The following is a 19,322-nucleotide window of genomic DNA, read 5'->3' as shown; positions in this document are numbered from 1 at the left end:
CCTCAGATCTCAGCCTGCTGAGTAGCTAGGATTACAGGTGTGAGCCAGTAGTACCCAGCTTACATTGGATTCTTATCTTCAGTTTCCCCCTTTTCCTAGGCATTGGTCCACTCTCCCCCTTCCCCTTAAACTAACAGCACCATTACTTTCTTGTGTTTTATTTTGCTAAACGTTTTTTTTTTTTTTGCCAGTCCTGGGGCTTGAACTCAGGATCTTGACACTGTCCCTGAGCATTTTTTCCTTAAGTTTGGAGCTCTACCACTTGATCCACCGCTCCACATCCAGATTTCTGGTGGTTAATTGAAGAACCTCATACACTTTTCTGCTCAGACAGACAGGCTTCAAACCATGATCCTCAAATTTCAGCCTCCTGAGTAGCTAGTATTACAGTTGTGAGCCACCAGTGCCCAGCAATGTGCTACATATTATCTGGTTGCCCTGTGCTTTACTTTTATTTATTTATGTTTTTGTGGGCCCTGGGGTTTGAACTCAGGGACTAGGCACTGTCCCTGAGCCTCTTTGTGCTCAAGGCTAGCACTCTACCACTTGAGCCATAGTGCCATATTCAGCTTTTTCTGAGTAGTTTTTGGAGATAAGAGTCTCACAGACTTTTCTGCCCGGATTGGCATTGAACCACAATCCTCAGATCTCAGTCTCCTAATTAGCTAGGGTTACAGGTATGAGCCACCAGTGCTCAGCCTGTGCTTTACTTTTATTATCACTATGAACGAATACTGGACAGAAACAACTTAAGGGAGGAAAGATTTATTTTGTTCGTGGTGGAAAGAGTATGGTAAAACAGCTTATATTGCACTGGACTGCAAGTAGAACAGTGCTGCTTACAGGAAGAGGACGGGGAAAGACAGAGACCAGTGACAGGATCCCTGTGTCCCACTTCCTCTAACCAGGCTCCCCTGTCCCCAGTCCTGTCACCTAATAATTAATTCAGATTTGGGGTCTATCAATGGATTAAATCATTCATGAAAATCAAAACTCTCATGATTTCATTGTCTCTGGGAATATTCTCACCGACACACCTAGGGGTGTGCTTTACTAACCTTCAAGGCTTTTCTCAATCCAATTAAGTTGACAATTGATATTAACCATCACATCCTGAAGTCTTGTACTAATATTATGATGAATGTCTTTTCTATTCATACATTTGTTCAGAGTGTTTTTTTCTTTTTCCATGTCTCTGCCAGATAGGATAGAAGAATAGTATCTCATTATTTCACTTTTAATGAATAATGAATAATTTTCACACATGCTTCTTGCCCTTTGAACTACCTTTTCATGCAATTTACCTGTTCCTGTTCCTTGACAATTTCTGTCTTAAAAATATTTTATTTTTGCCAGGTGCTGGTGGCTCACGCCTGTAATCTTAGCTACTCAGGAGGCTGAGATCTGAGGATTGCGGTTCAAAGCCAGCCTGGGCAGGAAAGTCCGTGAGACTCTTATCTCCAATAAACCACTCGAAAACCGGAAATGGTGCTGTGGTTCAAGTGGTAGAGCACTCACCTTGAGCTGAAGAGCGCAGGGACAGCACCCAGGCCCAGAGTTCAAGCCCCACAACCGACCAAAAAAAATTTTTTTTTTTATTTTTGAGGGCTGGGAAGGTGACTTAGTGGTAGAGTTCTTGCTTTTCATACATGAGGCTCTGGGTTCGATTCCTCGGCATCACATAAGCAGAAAAAGCTGGAAGTGGCGCTGTGGCTCAAGTGGTAGAGCACTAACTTCGAGCTGAAGAGGTGAGGGACAGTGCCCAGGTCTGGAGTTCAGGTCCCATGACCACCAAAAAAATTTTTTTTAAATTAGCCTATATTTATAATATGATGAGGTTTTACTGTAACAAGTTCATAGATATGTATAGTGTACTCTGAATGAAGGCAGTTTTTCTGTTGGAGTTTTAACCTTTTAATCTGTTGGAATTTTTAGAATTTTTATTCGATAAGTTCTGGATTTGTGATCATATAATGAAATTTTTCTAAGGGTGTTACAGGTAAAAATTAAATTTGTGCCACACATGGTGGTTGAGATAGGAGGATCATGGATTTGAGCACCAGCCTGGACTAGATAGTAAATTCAAGGTTTCCTCAAACCTGTGGCTGTGTAGACATAGACATTTATATAGAGAAACCCTGTCTTAAAGATATAACGAAACCAAAAGCCAACATAAACAACCAATTTTAAGAAAAAAACTGGGAAAATAACAATTTTGCCTTCTCATATATCATTACTATATGTGATATCAGGTATAGAAGTTTCACAGATGACTGAGAAGATAAGTTTGAAATATAGTCTGTTGAACCACATGTTAATAATGTATTATAGATGGGTCTGGAATGTTGGCTCAGTGGTAAAGTGCTTGCCTGGCATGCATGAGGCCCTGGGTTCGATTCCTCAGCACCACATAAGCAGAAAAAAGCTGGAAATGGCGCTGTGGCTCTAGTGGTAGAGCGCTAGCATTGAGCTGAAGAGCTGAGGGACAGCGCCCAGGCCCAGAGTTCAGACCCCATGACCAGACCCTCCCCCCCCCAAAAAAAAATGTATTATAGAAAGAGCACTGCTGGGCACCAGTAGCTCATATCTGTAATCCTAGCTACTTAGGAGGCTGCAATCTGAGGATTTGTGGTTCAAAGCCAGCACAGGCAGAAAAGTCACAATGAGACACTTACCTCCAATAAACCACTAAAAAAAGCCAGAAGTAGAGCTGTGGCTCAAACGGCAGAATGCTAGTCTTAAGCACAAAGAGGCTCAGGGACAGTGCCAAGGCCTTGAATTCAAGCCCCAAGGACCAGCAAAATAAATGAGTGAGTGAGTGAATGAATGAATGAATAAAATAAAATAAAATAAAAAGAGCACTAAGGTTAAAAAAATTGCTACCAAGTTATTTATGGCTTATTTACCAAATATTTTTGGTAAACGTTATCTATCTGAGTTATTTTTTAGAATTCAGTTCTTCCTTTATATTGGATAACATGCCTCACTTAAGGCAAGATTGATTTCTAAAAGCAAGCAGATATGTTGTGTGGCTGGTGTTGCTGTGTGTGTGCATGATATGCTATGGATCAAACCCAGAGCTCTGCACGTGCTAGACAAGTGCTGTACCCCAGACCCACTCTCTCCTTTCTATGTATCTTAAAAGGTAAATCATTTCTCCAAAGATTGTGCTTATGCACGCTGTCATTGCAAGGTGTAAATGGTTCCAAATGAATTCTCCAGAATGGTATATAAACATACCTGTGGTTGTGTGGGCATAGACATTTACATTGTGTCTCTCTATAATCACTTTCTGTGATATCATTTAGTTCTTTTAATATGGCTTTCTTCAAATTTTATATAGTCTTTCTGAAAGGCAATAATATTTCTCCTACAAGAAAGTGGTAGAGTCGCTATAATTTGGAATGTGACAGTTCCATGCCCTATATAATGACTTTGTGTTTTGCTGCATTTTTAGGTCATTTGCTTTAGAACAGTTGAAGAATTAGGTGGTTGTATGTTAAATGTCTGCCACTTGATAATTATCTCAAGGCAGAATGGTTTTATTTAGTTTAAGCTTAAAAAATACAATATGTTGAATTAATTTTCAGTAAGACTTTATTAGAGTGGATGTTCAGATTGTAGTTCAATTAGTTCCCCAACTAGCGAAGAGTGATTTGTGTGTCAAAATTAAGCATATTGGCAGGTCATCCGTATAATTTTTTTATGAAGAATTGGAGTAAACTTACATTTTCACTTCAAGTTTTTTTTTAAAGTAGTGTTTCTTTCTTCTAGAAGTTATTTTATTTTATTGACTGCTAATTTATCAACCACTCGAAGCAAAGTGAGAAGAAAAAAGGCCATAGCATTATCACATTTCTATATGTGGGTTCCCTCAACCATATGGTGATTTCTAATTAGAATACAAAAGATTGTGGGATAAGGCTAACTTCATAGTAACTATGATAGTATGTACCACAGAGAGAATTTTCTGGAATTTCCAAAAGACCACTAGTGAGAGAAAGTGTGAGATCTATAATTTACCCTTTTACTTATAGAAATTTATCTTATGTAAGTCCTCAGACTCATAGAAGTCTGATAAGGTTATTGATGTGCAGATCAAGTTGGTATTTTGAAACTAGTAATTTAATTCTGGATGCTTGATCCTCTCAGTCAGTAGCTTGACTTGGGTTTTCTTTTTTTAAAAGCAGCTTCATTATTTAATTTCACGTGTACCCTCTCAGTAGAGATTTCAAAGGATACTTTGCTGGATGCTTGACTGCCTTGTCTATTTGCTCTTGTTTTGCATGCAAGAGAGAGCCAGGAGCTTTCTTCTCATTGTGTACACATAGTATTAATGGATTTACTCTGCCTGTATTGGTCTCATTACTGAAAACAGCTAGAAGCACAGAAGTCTTTCAGTGTATGCAAATAAGGCAGAATCATCTACCTGAGAGTTAATATTCTCTGCTTTTAAGTGTATTCTAAATCTAATGTTTGTATTTAGAGCATAACATCCTGTTCTCTTTTTTATGGGCAAAAAGCTAAGCAGGCTCAGGCAGCTGTTTGATGTTGGCTTCAAGTGTTATTAATTTCATATTCTATTATTCTTTTCACTGTAGCACAAGTGAAGCTGATGTGGAGGCTGTCATGGATAAGTTGTTTGATGAGCTGGCTCAGAAACAAAATGATTGTACGTAAGTTAATTTCTCTTGAAAGAGAATACATTTAGAACACAATGCCCAATCTCCACTGACCAATTAATAAGTTCCATTGCTGTATATGGGTTGATGCCACGCTCAAGTGGCAGTCATTGTATCAGCATTTTGTCTAATTTATGTGTTGAATCATGTGCTATTATTCATCAAGCTATGCATTTCCTATCTGTAAGAGATGAATTTTATAGTAATTATCCAGACAAGATTGAGTCTTTGTTCATGTTCCCATAGTAACTAGACCAAGGATTCTAAAAGTGCAAGGCAGAGAGCTGCGGCTGAATAAAGCCTGTGGAACCATTGCCGACTGCACATTTGAAGAGCTGTGTGAGAGAGTAAGTATCCAGGCACGTCCAGACTCATTGGCCTTTTCACATGTTAAAATCCTTCATGTTCTCCTCTCCGCCTGTTTCAGCTTTAAATGTTTTTCAGAGTTAGGACCAATGTAAAAATCTCATTAAGAGAAATACTCATCTATATTTGCCATACGCTTTTTATAGGTATTGGCACAAAATTTGGACTTAGAATGGCTCTACAGCAAAATTAGAAATGCAGAGAGAATTGTCAACTGTTGCTGGAAGTAAAAATAAAATCAGTTTGGGGGCTATAATGTAAATTCATATATGAGATATTAAAAAATCAAGATGAGGTTAGCATGTGAGATAAAACGAACACATAGTAATATTACCAGGATCCAAAGAAGCATGACTTAAATAATTACCATTTTCATATTCATTACCTGTCTGCTGTGCTGTAATATCTGGCCTATTTGTGTTAGGGTCAAAGAAAATGAATTTCTAAAACTCTGACATCTTATCACATAAGTAATATGTTTTACAGATAAACTATATACATGTGCAAACATTTTTATAAGTGAAGGAGACTGCATTTTCAGTATTCTAGAATTCTCAGTACTCAGTGAATATTCAGTATGCTTATTGATTATAAATATTAAGGAAAACATACAAATTAGATTTAACTTTAAACATTATTCTTTGATTAAGTATCATTCTTGATCTCTGATTTATCTTGACTTTTACATACAAAGAATTGGCTTTGCTATAAGGGAGAAGAGAAAGCTTTATTTATACCTGCCAGGCATTTTATGAATACTTTTTATAAAAGCTAGTGACTTCCAGCTTGATAAATTTGTAACTTTTAAAACAGACTCTAATTTGCAGTGTTGTGGCACTTCAGTCTGCATAGGGTTTTGGATCAATGAGGTTGGGGTTATGCCTATTTCAATCAGTGATCTCATTCAGGCTAATGTGGACCCTTCAGACTTCTACTGAACTGATCTCATTAAGTTCCTAATAACCTGCTATCTCCAGACAGAATTCTATTAAGGTTTGCATTTAGGTTTTATTCCCTTTGCCAGAGAAACACAATCGAGAATACTCCCATGTTCTCAAAGCTGAAGCTCTTCCCTTTGCAAAAGGCACCTGGTAAGGACAGGGCTGTTGAATTTTTATGGGTCTAGGTCAGGAGGCAAGGAATTTTCTTGGAGCAGACACCGATAATGTACCTGTAGTTAAACAATAGGTACATTATTTTTGAAGACTTAGGAAAAGACCATTTAAAGACTAAAATGTTCATAGTCTGTTTATTGAATGATGGAGAGGCTAGGAAGAAAGTTGATAGGGATTCAATGATAAAAATGAAAATAATAGTTATAAACTTACATAAACACTTATATAAATCACTTCTATCTTACTTGACAAAAATAGCTTGTAACAACTGAGCTGTTTTATTCAACTGTGAACTAAACTCTTAGAATAAATTTTTTATTAATAAAAATTAATAATTAAATAAAGAGGTTTTATTTTTGGCATAACTTTCTTAAAAAATCTGAGATGATAAACTATTATTTTAAGATATGAAGAGTTTTTTATTTACCATTGTGTGTAGTATTATGATTCACTACTCCTGTATGTAGCAAAGTGATATGAATTAATATAGAACACAACAAGGGTACAATTATTGTAAAAAGGAATTCATGATGTTGAGTAAATCAGATGATAAAATACATCTAGATGATAAGTTGTTATATTTAGTGGTTCAGTTACACAGGAAATAATTTTAATGGAAACATTTAAGGATATTATACTTTTTCTTCATATCTTCTTAATTCATGAAATTTTCAACTGTTTTGTTTTAAAATATTTTGTAGTGCCATTGTGCCTGATGATTTTTTTTCTTCCCTAAATTAGATATATCCTCATATGCCAGTGACTTTGCAAAGACAAATTTGCTCTTTCCACTACATCAGACAAGCTCTGAATGATCAACAAAAGATACTGGCATGTGGGATAGGGTTAGTTCCTAGTATTAAGCCATAAGAGATATGCAAAGAAAGGCTATATTTTTAAGTGGTCAATTCATTTCTCACTGTTTCTTATAATGATGATTTTGCATTTCTTTGCAGCCTTACAATTGTGGCAATTCAGATATTGAATACTTGTATGAAGGGGCTCCTTAAATTGATTCAACTTCAGACACAGCCTAAAATTTAATTAATTATAGTGATCTTATTAGCCAGGCTATATAGTTGTAAAAAACAACCCCCCCAAAACACACACACACACACACACACACACACACACACACACACACGTTGAGTAAAGAAAAAAATATCCAAGCCCAGTAAAGAAAGAATCATCCTGTGTGACTGGCAAGGTGTCAGCTTTGGACTGTGTAAACTAGTTTTCTGGGAAGCTCAATACTCACCATACCACCATTATGACATCATTAGGAAAACTTCCTACAGCAAGGTCCGAATGCATTGACAGTCTGTAATGATCGTTTTTGAGCCATGGTCCCTTTCTTAGGGCAAATAATTTATTTGTAGATTTTTAAACATACTGAGTAGACCTCTGTACATTAGTGTCATTTTTACTGTTTTTTTTTTTTTTGTGTGTGTGTGTGTGCCGCTAGAGATTGAATTTAAGGTCTTCACACAAATATCCTGTCACTTGATTTATGCTTCCAGCCCTTTTCTATTTGTCTTGATGGTGCTAGGGTTTGAATTTAGCCTCTCACAGACAGGCATCTGTCACTTGAGTCATGCTATATTATTATCTTGATAAAGTGAAAGATTGATTCAACTAAAAAAATAGTGACATATGCCACGAGTAAAATGAAAAAGACACTATGTATCCTGCTTTTTATATACCTGTCCCTGGTCCAGAGAGATCTGCATTTAACTTCTTGATATCTCCAGGATTCTTTCTGTTATTCTACACTATGATGTTCAAAGAAGCAGCCCCAAGTAGCCCCTATTGTCTCCTTGGCAAAACAATTCCTGTGACATTGCTGCTTTGTGTATGCTCATTTTCTACCTAAGCTGACTTCTGATGATGCTATGTCCAAATAAGTGAGCCAGTCAGTCTGGCTAAAGCATGATAGTAGAAAAGCATGATAAAGCAACTGCATGATAATAATAGCTAACAGCCATGAACCAAGCTAAGCACTTTTCGTAAATTAGCTTATCTAATACTTAGCATAGGTAGGCATTATTATTCTCCCCATCTTATGGGTGGAGAAATTGAAACACTGAGGTCTAAAGGTTACTTTCCCAAAGTCACACAGCTAGTAAGTGGCAGAATCAATGGTAGTTTGGCAGCTGGATACCATGCTCTTTATCACTACATTGTTTCTGAAAATGTTCTGGACAAGCTCTGCCTCAAATCATTTATATGATTATAATTCTTCCACTAAGTATACTCTGCTCGCCTGAAGACTATATGTGGTCTGTCTCCAGGCCAGGGCCTGATATTAGGTATTTAATCTTTTTCTTTTTTTTTGTACCAGACTGGGGCTTGAACTCAGGGCCAGTCACTTGTCTCTGAGCTTTTTTGCTCAGGTCTAGTATTCTACTACTTGAGCCACAGTTCCACTTGAGGTTTTTTTCATGGTTAATTGGAAATAAGAGTCTCAGGAACTTTCCTCTCTAGGCTGGGTTGTTTGTTTGTTTGTTTTGCCTTTGTTTTTTTGTTGGTTGTGGGGCTTGAACTCTGGGCCTGGATGCTGTCCCTCAGCTCTTCAGCTCAAGGCTAGCACTGCGCCACAGTGCCACTTCTGGTTTTCTGAATGGTCTATTGGAGATAGGAGTCTCACAGACTTTCCTGTTCCAGCTGGCTTTGAACTTCGATCCTCAGATCTCAGCCTCCTGAGTAGCTAGGATTACAGGTGTGAGCCACCAGCACCCAGCTGCCTAGGCTGTTTTTGAATGGAGTTCCTCAGAGTTCAGCCTCCTGAGTAGATAGGATTACAGAACATGATTTGAAAAAAGGTAGGGAAGTGTTCCCTTCTTATGAGAGAGTAAAAAGAGAATAAATTGTCTTTCTTCTTCCCTTTTAGAGGTTGAGTAAAGAAAAATGAAGCAGTTCAGCCACATGAACATGGCATGATCTTTCTAGTTTCCTTTCTTGACAGTTTGCCTTGACTTAATTGGAGCATATGGAAAAGTCACAATCATAGTTACTAACATCACTTACATACCTCTTAGACCTCTAGTGGTCCATGAGAGCCTTTCAGGGGTTCTTGAAATCCAAACACATTATGTAAATGCTAGAATACATTTTTTTTCTCATTGGGGTGATAGTTACAGTAGTACAAAAGCAATGTGTTGAATCAAGACAGTGGCACCAAATCAGAGGTCTTGCCACATATCTATAATAAAAACAAATGACAAACAAAAGCTAGTTCCCTTTAAGTATATATCCTTCAAGAAGGAGTAAAAGTGATTAATTTTGTTGTCTTAACCTTGAAAACATGTCTTTTCAATATTTTTTCTGATGAAATGGGAAGTATTCATCATGATACTCTTTTACTGAATAAGAAGTATGTTAGATGTCTTGAAGAAAAGCCCTTGGGAAGTCGTTAGAGGTGCAAGATGAACTCGCCACTTTAGTTCAAGAAAATCATCTTTTTGGGCTGAGAAGGTGGCTCAGTGGTAGAGTGCTTGTCTTGCATGCATGAGGTCCTGGCTTCAATTCCTCAGCACCACATAAGTAGAAAAAGCTGGAAGTGGTGCTGTAGCTCAAGTGGTAAAGAGCTAGCCTTGAGCTGAAGAGCTAAGGGACAGCGCCCAGACCCAGAGTTTAGGCCCCACAACCGACAAAAAAAAAAAAAAGAAGAAAATCATCTTTTCCTTAAAGACTGAGTGACAGACAAACTACTGTTACTCAGACTTGGCAGATATTTTCTCACAACGTTTGACAGACACTCACTTCAAAAGTCATTTCGCTCTTTCCCATCTTACAAGATGGCGGGTGAAAAGGCTGAGAAGCTGGACACAAAGGAGAAGAAACCTGAAGCCAAGAAGGCTGATGCTGATGGCAAGGTGAAGAAGGCTACCGGTAAGGCTAAAATACCCAAGAAAGGGAGGCCTGCTGCAGCCAAAACCCTGACCTGGTCCGAGGAGTTGGCAGATACTCCAGGTCTGCTATGGATTCCAGAAAAGCCACTTACAAGAGGAAGTACTCAGCTGCTAAATCCAAGGTTGAAAGAGAAGAAGGTTCTTGGGACTGTCACAAAAACCAGTTGGTGGTGACAAGAACAGTGGTACCCAGGTGGTTAAGCCTAGATACTACACTGAAGATGTGCCTCAGAAGCTGCTGAGCCATGGCAAAAAGCCCTTCAGTGAGCATGTGCGAAGGCTACAGGCCAGCATCACTCCAAGGACCATCCTCCTCATCCTCAGTGGGTGTCACAGAGGCAAGAGAGTGGTTTTTTTGAAGCAGCGGGGCAGTGGCTTACTACTTGTGACTGGACCTCTGTCCCTCAATTGTGTTCCTCTCTATGGAACACACCAGAAATTTGTTTTTGCCATCTCCACACAAATTGATACCATCAAGGTGAAAATCCCCAAACACCTCAAGAAGGTGAAAATCCCAAAGCACTTCAAGAAGCAGCTGTGCAGCCCAGAAACCAGGAGGGTGAGATCGACACAGAAAAAGAAAAACATGAGGTTACAGAGCAGCACAAGTTTGATCAGAAGGCTGTAGACTCACTAATTCTACCCAAAATCAAAGCTACTTATTCCTCAGCTCCAAGGCTACATGAGACCTCTTTTTGCTCTTACATTGGAATTTATCCACACAAAATAGTGTTTTAAACTTACCGAGAGCTAATTAAATCATTTATACATTAAAAAAGAAGACTCATTTCAAGTAAAACAACCAATAATATTTTTGCCAGTGATAAAATTTGAGAGAAGAAGTGAAAATTAAAACTTTGAAAAACTTGGTCTTTTTTCCTCATGAGTGTGATAGCTTTCTAATTCTTGAACTTTTTTTTTTTAATCTGTTTAGATTAGTGGTAAAACATACAAAGGCAGTGTTGTTGTTGGGAGTTATTTTGTTTTGCTTTGAGACAGTGTCTCCTTATGTAGTGTAGGCTAACCTTTAACTCACAGTCTTCTTGCCTCTATCTCCTGAGTAGTGGATTAAAGATATGTGGTACCATGTAAAAATGAGTTTTGATAATTATATAATTAAATTGTCAACTTTTGGAAATTTTAATATATTGAACCAATAATCAGTGTATACTCTTGTAAAATCATACATCACAAAAGATCCATTTAAGATGCAAGAAAGACTAATGGAATGTAACAGTTTTGAAAATGTAATACTGATTTGGATTCTACTTTGCAACTAAAAAAACTAAATCTTAATCATATATTAATTTTTTTTTTTTTTGTCGGTCGTGGGGCTTGAACTCTGGGCCTGGGCGCTGTCCCTTAGCTCTTCAACTCAAGGCGAGTGCTCTACCATTTGAGCTACGGCGCCACTATATATTAAAATTTTTAAATATCTGCTCCAGAATGCCATCCAGAAAACTCCCATTATCTTAAGTTATCATGTTCCTTTAGGCTATTCTTTCTTGAACTCTGGGCCTGGGCACTGTCCCTGAGCTTCTTTTGCTCTAGGATAGCACTCTACCACTTGAACCACAGTGCCACTTCCAGCTTTTTCTGTTTATGTGGTACTGAGGAATTGAACCCAGGGCTTCATGCATGCTAGGCAAGCACTCTACCACTAAGCCATACTCCTAGCCATTATATATTTTTAATTGTTACTTTAATAATTGTTATTATAAGTTATTTATTATATTTATGTTATATTATAAATTTATTATATAAATTGTTATTATAAATAGATATAGAGAGGGGCTTCAGTTACATGTCAGGTCATGAGTATATTTGTTTTTGAATGTCATCCCTTCTTTCATTCTTTCCCAGTTTTTCCCTTGCATCTCCACAATCAAGTTATATATTTTATTTTCAATATAGTGTCTAGTGAGTACCACTGCTGCATTTGTTCAGCCTTTATCCTTCCATTTCTGTGCCCCCTTTTACCCTCCTAAAGAGAGATAAGGAAGACAAAGCGAAAAGAAAACAAAAAATAGCAGCAAAGAAAAAACCTTTTGTTTTCATTTCCTGGTGTTCATTTAGATAATCCTTAGGCTCTTCACAGTGAGTGTCTGAGATTCTGCTTTTTGTAGATGTTCTTGACAGTTTTGAAGAGCACTAGTTAGGCATTTTGTAAGATACCTCTTGTCTGGTATGAGTCTGGTGTTTTTCTCATGATTAAACTGGCTTTTGGAAGAAGTTACAGAGGTAGAGGGGTATTTTCATCATACCATATTCAGGGACCATACTATGGCTTATTACCATTGATGCTAATGTATCCTTCATTATGCTTGGCAGAAACAGTGTTTGTCAGGTTCCCCCCCCCCCTTTACATAGTATTCTCTTGGGAAGGAACTTCTTCTTGACTTTATATATAAATATCAAGAAATAGTATCTAATTATTAGGCTATTAAAATACTTTTCTGTTTACCAACTTTATATCTATATAACCAGATTTTCCTAATTACTTCAGCCAATACAACTCAATTGTAATACACTGAATATAGAAACAGATATGAAAATCTGACTATTTTTTGTTAAGCCAGACATTGAAGTATGTGGAACAGTGTCATCCTTCTTATGAAGTTATTTTTACTTTGGAAAGTTATTTTTTATAAAATGTTTTTGTGTCCATTTTATGGATTTAATGTAACAGTTTAATCATTGTAACTTTAAATTAATTTAAAATAGTTAAAATTTTCTCAGCTTCAATTTTTAATAAACATTAGGGAAAATAACACATATAAACAAAAGTTTTTGGATTCCTCAATAAAATTTAAGAGCATAGAGGGGTCCTGAAACCAAAATGTTTGAAAACCACTTGCTTAGGGTTAAACTTTTGTGCACCAAAAATGAAAGAATCATTTTCAAAGAAAGCAAGCAAGCCAAAGCTGAATTCTAAAGGCTTAATGAGTAAACTAGCTATACCTAAATTTTCCTTATTGAGAAATATAATTTTTACACCTGCAGAAAATTGTTTCCTCAACCAACAACTATGTTCACAAATAACTATTTGTAAGAGAAGTTTGTTATTTGTGTCTTAAAAATAATGACAGGTAGCCAGGTGTGTTTGCAAAAAGTCTGGGCAGAAAATAAATCATTTGATGCATCTGCATGCTGATTATTCACTATCCACTTCTTGTTTGCTAGCTCCCCCGCTTCTTCCCCTCTTAGTACTCAAGGAGTGGAGGACCATCAGATACATGGATTGGCTTTCATCTGTCTATTAATTTTAATTATATCATCTTATATATTGTTAGAACTTTAGCAGTACCATAGTATCTTTTAACACGTTATAGAGTAATATTTCTCTTCTCTCTCTCCCTGTCTCTCTCTCCCTCTTCCCCCCACCCCCCCCACTCTCACTTTTGTTCCTGTCCTGGGGCTTGAACTCAGGGCCTGGACACTGTCCTTGAACTTCTTTTGTGCAAGGCTAGTTTTCTACCATTTGAGCCACAATTCCATTTCTGTCTTTTTTGGTAGTTTAATAAGTCTCATAGACTTTACTGCCTGGGTTGTCTTCAAACCATGATCTCAGATGTCAGTCTCTTGAATGGCTAAGATTACAGGCGTGAGCCACTGGTGCCTGGCTTTTCTCTCTTTTATGCTTTATTCCAAATGAAACCACTGGTTAGGAACTACTTTTGATTTGTATCTTGTACTTCGTACACAGTCAGGATACTAAAGGAATGAATAGCTTTTATCTGTAGTATTTGGCTAAGACTCCAGACTGGTAGTATTTGTATGCCAGCAGTTGTGATTAGCATGACGAACTAAAGGCATTAATCAACAGAGCTGAGGCAGCCCTGGGATCTCCTTGGCCCTCTACTTTCCTCTAGTGAAACCATTCCTGTGGCGTTGCTGATTTCCCTCTTATACAGACTTCTGACCATGCTATGTCCAAATAAGTCAGCTAGTCAACCTGGCTAATGAGGTAACAGGAAAGACAGAAATGATATTACAAAGAGCTTAGTAGGGACTAGTTCTGGTTCTTGTAGGAATATGAACCCTGTATCACAAATGAGCACCAATAGTGTTGTTCTCTGTCTTTCATGTCATGTTCCTAGTGAACTCTTATGCTACACAGTTTTAGTGTTAGAAAGTTATCTAACCTTTCAACAAATACTGAATCTTCTCCTAAGACCTGGTCCCCCATTTGTCTTTCAGTGTCAGTTTGGGAAGTGCAGTGGAATGAGTGAGAAAACCTCATATTTGCTAGGCAAGGATTCTTACTGGAGCCAAAGCCTCAGCCTTGGCAACTATTAAGTTCATTCATACCTGCATGTATATTTTATAAGGAATAAAAAAGAAATATAAAAGTTTCATTCAAAAAGTTCAAATGTTAGTAAAGGAAACAACCAAATCTCAAGTGTAATAGAGTAGAAAGAGGTCCAGTGGAATCAGGCAATCACTGGCTTACTCAGATAAAGGAGATAACATAACCACTGTAGTGTTCAGCTCCCTTACCTATAAAATGTTTTATGGGATCAGCGAATTTCTCTCATTTGTTTATCTATCATAGTCTACTTCAAGGAGCTGTCCTTACAAATTTAGTACATATTATGAGAGTAGCAGGATTTAAAAGATTGCCAATGGTTGGGAAAGCTCCTAGGAGATAAGAAATTAAAAGAGGAAGTTAATCTTGACTTTGACAGTGATTAGAATTTAGCTGAAAAGAGTAAAGATATTGCTATGATCATCTGAAGCCAGGTACCACATGTTTCAGTGAGGATGGAAGATGCTTGCCTAATGAGAACACAATGTAAGTTAGAGAAAAAAGGAATAAAAATGAAAGTCGTGGACAGATCCATCATAAAAACTAGGCAGAGAAATACAGCCTTCTTATTCTAATTTAGAATCACTGTAGATTTTGGGCAGGAGCATAAAATGTAATATATTAGGAGGATTTATGAGGTGCTACACTCCAAGTTTCACCAGCAGCATTTTCCAATGGGTCAGCGAATAGTATTTCCTCTTGGGAAGGTCCTTCTTTCAGGAAGGAAACTTAGTTAAATAAACCAACATGCTAGATACTTGCTTAGCTTACCTTAAGCAAAGGAATAGTCAGAATCTTACCCTTTTATATAATATGGCACTTCTCCAAAATCAGCAAATATTTCCTGAGTACTTAATGAAGGCTGGCATAGTTCTGGGAGATGCGAGGAGGACCAAGATGAGTGTGAATCAGGCTCCAGTCTTACATAGCCTTGCTTTAGAAGAGACAGTATGATCAGTACATAGATCAGTAGAATATGAGGCAGATTATAATTAGTATTACAGGAAACGTGGCCAGAATGCTGTGGATGATAAAGAGGCATTGGGCCTTGGAGACTGAAAGGTTAGAGATTCTGTTGGTGAACCAGTGGGTGGGAGAGAGAGTATGTGTGGATAGCCATTTAGTTCCTTTAAAGGCAGGTTCATGAGAGAAACTTCTGTGGCTTCTTTTCCAAAGGTTTTATGTTTTTATGAAAAACAGAGTTGGAGCCAGGCTCTGGTGGCTCACACCTGTAATCCTAGCAATTCAGGAGGCTGAGATCTGAGGATTGTGGTTTGAAGCCAGCCCAGGCAGGAAAATCTGCAAAGCTCCTATCTTCTATTAATCACCAAAAAGCCAGAAGTATAGCTGTGGTTGAAGTGGTAGTGCTAGTCTTGAGAAAAAAAGTTCAAGGACAGTATCCAGCCCCTGAGTTCAAGCCCCAGGACCAGCAAAAAAACAAACAAAAAACAGAGTTGGAAATTATAGTGTATTTAGAGAACTCCAGAGTCCCATGGTTGTGCTCCTATTAATGACAGAATAGCTTTTATTTGACCAACTCAACTGATAATTACATCTGTTAAATCTAAAATCTGAAGGAATCACCAGTCAGTATGTACTGAACAAAAATGTACTGAACAAAAATACAGTCAACATGAAATAAAGGATTGATCTAGGTGAATCTCTCTCTCTCTCTCTCTCTCTCTCTCTCTCTCTCTTTCTCTCTCTCTCTGCCATCCCTGAGCTCTTTTTCTCAGGACTAGGGCTGGATTTGAACCACAATCCTCAGATCTCAGCCTCTCTAGCAACTAGGATTATAGGTGTAAGTCACCAGTGCCCAGCAAATTTCTCATTTTTATATTTTTTGTTTTGTGTTGTATTTTCTTGAAGAAGGAGCACATTTTGTCTCATAATGGACACCTAAATACTTAGTAGAAACTGTTTGTTTTTCTAGCTTGAGGAACCAGAGGGGAGCAAATGAGTGACCATAGCAGCATAGGACAAGAGAGAGTGAAAAAGGAATAGCCTTAAATTCTTTACATAAGCAATTCCCAAATCTTGGTCTGGTTTATGAAACATACATTCATAGATAGGTGAGGAAAACTACAAAACTGAAAAGATTTCGGTGCTGTTCATTCCAGAGTTAGTACGTTGACCTTAGCTAACTTAATTTTCTGTTAAAATAGAAATAGTTAATTTTTCTTTTTCTTTTTGGTTGTGGGGCTTGAACTCTGGGCTTGGGTGCTGTCCCTCAGCTCTTCAGCTCAAGGCAAGTGCTCTACCGCTTGAGCCAAAGTGCCACTTCCTAAAATAGAAATATACAGACATAGATACACACATAGACACACAGACACAGACACACACACACACTTAAGAATCAGTCACAGTACTCTGCCAAGCATGAACATTTATCCCAGTACTTGGGAGGAGGCAGCAAGAGGATCATAAATTTGAGCCAGTCTGGACTATATAGGGAGATCTTGTCTCAAAAACAAATGAACAACAACAAAGAATCCCAAGTCTCCATAATGGATCATATATAATGTCTGGAGTGCAATCTCAAATTATGAGGTATATGTAGTCACAAGACAGTATGACTCAATTTCAAGAGAGAAAACCATCAACACACATTGAGATGACACAAATGTTGGAATTAGAGACAGAGGCTTAAAAATAGCTCTTTATTTTGTCTATACTCAAAGATATAAAGGAAAATATACTGGTTGTGAATTAATAGATAGGAAATCTTAGAGAAACTGAAAATATAAAGAGAATCAGATGGAAATTGTAAGACTAAATTTAAAACTTAAGAACTTTACTTAAAATCTTTACTGTATATGCTTAACACCAGATTGTAGATGCCAAAAGAATTAGTGGAGTTGAAGATTGATCAATAAAAATTATGGAAAAATGGGAGAAAAAAATCACCAAAAGAAAGAACAAAATGTCATGGCATTAAAAAAATTGCATCAAAAGTTTAGTACATCTCATTGGAGTCCTGAAAATAAAGAATCATCCAAAAGAAACATAAAGGCAGGAAATTATTCTAAAATGATATGTATTTATAGATTTTAGAAGCTCAACAAACTCCTAGCAGAGACAGATTCATTTCCTAGTCACCTCATAGTTGAATTTCTGAGAACCAAAGATAAAGAAATCAAATCAAAGCAGCCAGGGGAACAATAATACGACTAAGGGCTAACTACTCATCTGAAGCAATAAAGGCTAGAAAACAGAAAACATCAATTTTAAAGTACTGAAAGAAAAATACTTTCACATTTTAATTCAATCTAATATACTCTTAGATTATATGTAACATAGTAGTATAAATGGTGTGAAGTCTGTGTAAAAGTCCCAATATGTAAAGTAACACAGTTTGGATGAAAACTTTTCTCATTAGAAATAATGCAATGTAATACCATTTTAAAACATTTGTATTGGATAATCTGACAAAAATGCATATAATTGCCACTGTACCTTGTGTGTGTGTGGGGGGGCTGGGATTTGAACTCACAACCTTGCACTTGTGAAGCAGGCATTCTATCACTTGAGCAACTCCACCGGTCCTTTCTTGCATTGATTATTTTCAAGATAAGATATCATTTTATTCTCAGCCAACCTGCACTTTGATCTTCCTATTTGTGCTTCCCTTTACTACTGGGATGATAGGTGTTTTCCTCTGCACCCAGACATTGTTTGAGATGAAGTCTCACAAACTTTTATGCTTTGGCTGCCTCAATCTGCCCCTCTCTAATTTCTGCCTCTCAAGTAGCTATATAGGCTTGAGCCATCTCATCTGGAGATTTTATATGTATTAGTTGCTGCCTCTGCAGATAAGAATAAGCTATGAGAGAAAAATCAGACTTTTGTGGATATCTCTTTATGTAGATATTACTTGTTAGGGCGTATGCATTGGCAAACAGAATGGACTAGATCTCATGTCTTGATTATTCCCTGGATGGGGAGCATAAACCAGTTATAAATGTTAAATTGACAATACCAGGTCAATCTGAGAGAAATCTTTAGGATTGCATTTGGAGGGGCACAGGACTGATGACAAGTAGCTAGGGCTGTGATACTTTCAATTTAGATGACCAGAAGAATGACAGGACCCCTACTTAGAAGTACAAAAATAGGGGAAGGAAACTTACAGTTGGAAATTTAGGACAAGTTAAAGATCTTACAGATCTAACTAAAAGAGTTAATGGAATCATTTGAACTAACATAGAAAAATGAAGAGATGAGTTATGATGGGGCTGGAATGTGAGTTATCACAAGAGTTAACAGAATAGCCAAGATGGGCATGATTGAATCAAAGGCACAATGTCTTAGTGAAGAGTTTCTTAAAAAATGAAAATAATTTACTAGGTTGGTGTGTGTGTATATATATAGATAGATGGATAGATAGATAGATAGATAGATAGAGCTATCCTGGAATTTGGATGTTACTCTGTGTTCTGTACAATGCGTTAATATAATAAGCCACTATTCTTAAGGTTATTCATAACAATTTTACTGATCTTCAGTCTTTTTTGGGGGGGGGTCCAGTCGTGGGGCCTGAACTCTGGGCCTGGGCGCTGCCCCTCAGCTCTTCAGCTCAAGGCTAGCGTTCTACCACTTGAGCCACAGCATTACTTCCGGCTTTTTTCTTTTTGCTTATGTGGTGCTGAGGAATTGAACCCAGGGCCTCATGCATGCAAGGCAAGCCCTCTATCACTGAGCCATCTTCCCAGCCCTCTTCAGTCTTAATATATATGAAAAACTAAATTATAGAACTCTTCATATTTACATGGAGTTAGGAAAATAATTTTATGCACAATTTATTATCAACCATTTCTTTTAGGAATTTTCTTTCTTTTTTTTGGGGGGGGTCCGGTCGTGGGGCCTGAACTCTGGGCCTGGGCACTGTCCCTCAGCTCTTCAGCTCAAGGCTAGCGCTCTACCACTTGAGCCACAGCGC

General features: G+C 37.5%; 1 protein-coding gene and 1 pseudogene across 1 annotated transcript in view; both read left to right on the top strand.

The window, feature by feature from the left end:
• Positions 1-19,322, top strand: part of Lace1 (lactation elevated 1) — a 154,339-nt gene that overhangs the window by 116,936 nt on the left and 18,081 nt on the right. Inside the window, exons 8-9 of the mRNA XM_013022370.1 lie at positions 4,602-4,672; positions 4,929-5,029. Of these exons, the coding sequence (XP_012877824.1) occupies positions 4,602-4,672; positions 4,929-5,029 (172 nt within the window). The remainder of the gene's footprint in view (positions 1-4,601; positions 4,673-4,928; positions 5,030-19,322) is intronic.
• Positions 9,948-10,812, top strand: LOC105990115 (annotated as a pseudogene).

Source organism: Dipodomys ordii, unplaced genomic scaffold (genome assembly GCF_000151885.1).
Source record: "Dipodomys ordii isolate 6190 unplaced genomic scaffold, Dord_2.0 Scaffold62, whole genome shotgun sequence".
NCBI classification, from domain to species: Eukaryota; Metazoa; Chordata; class Mammalia; order Rodentia; family Heteromyidae; genus Dipodomys; species Dipodomys ordii.
This window is presented reverse-complemented; position numbering and strand designations above follow the sequence as displayed.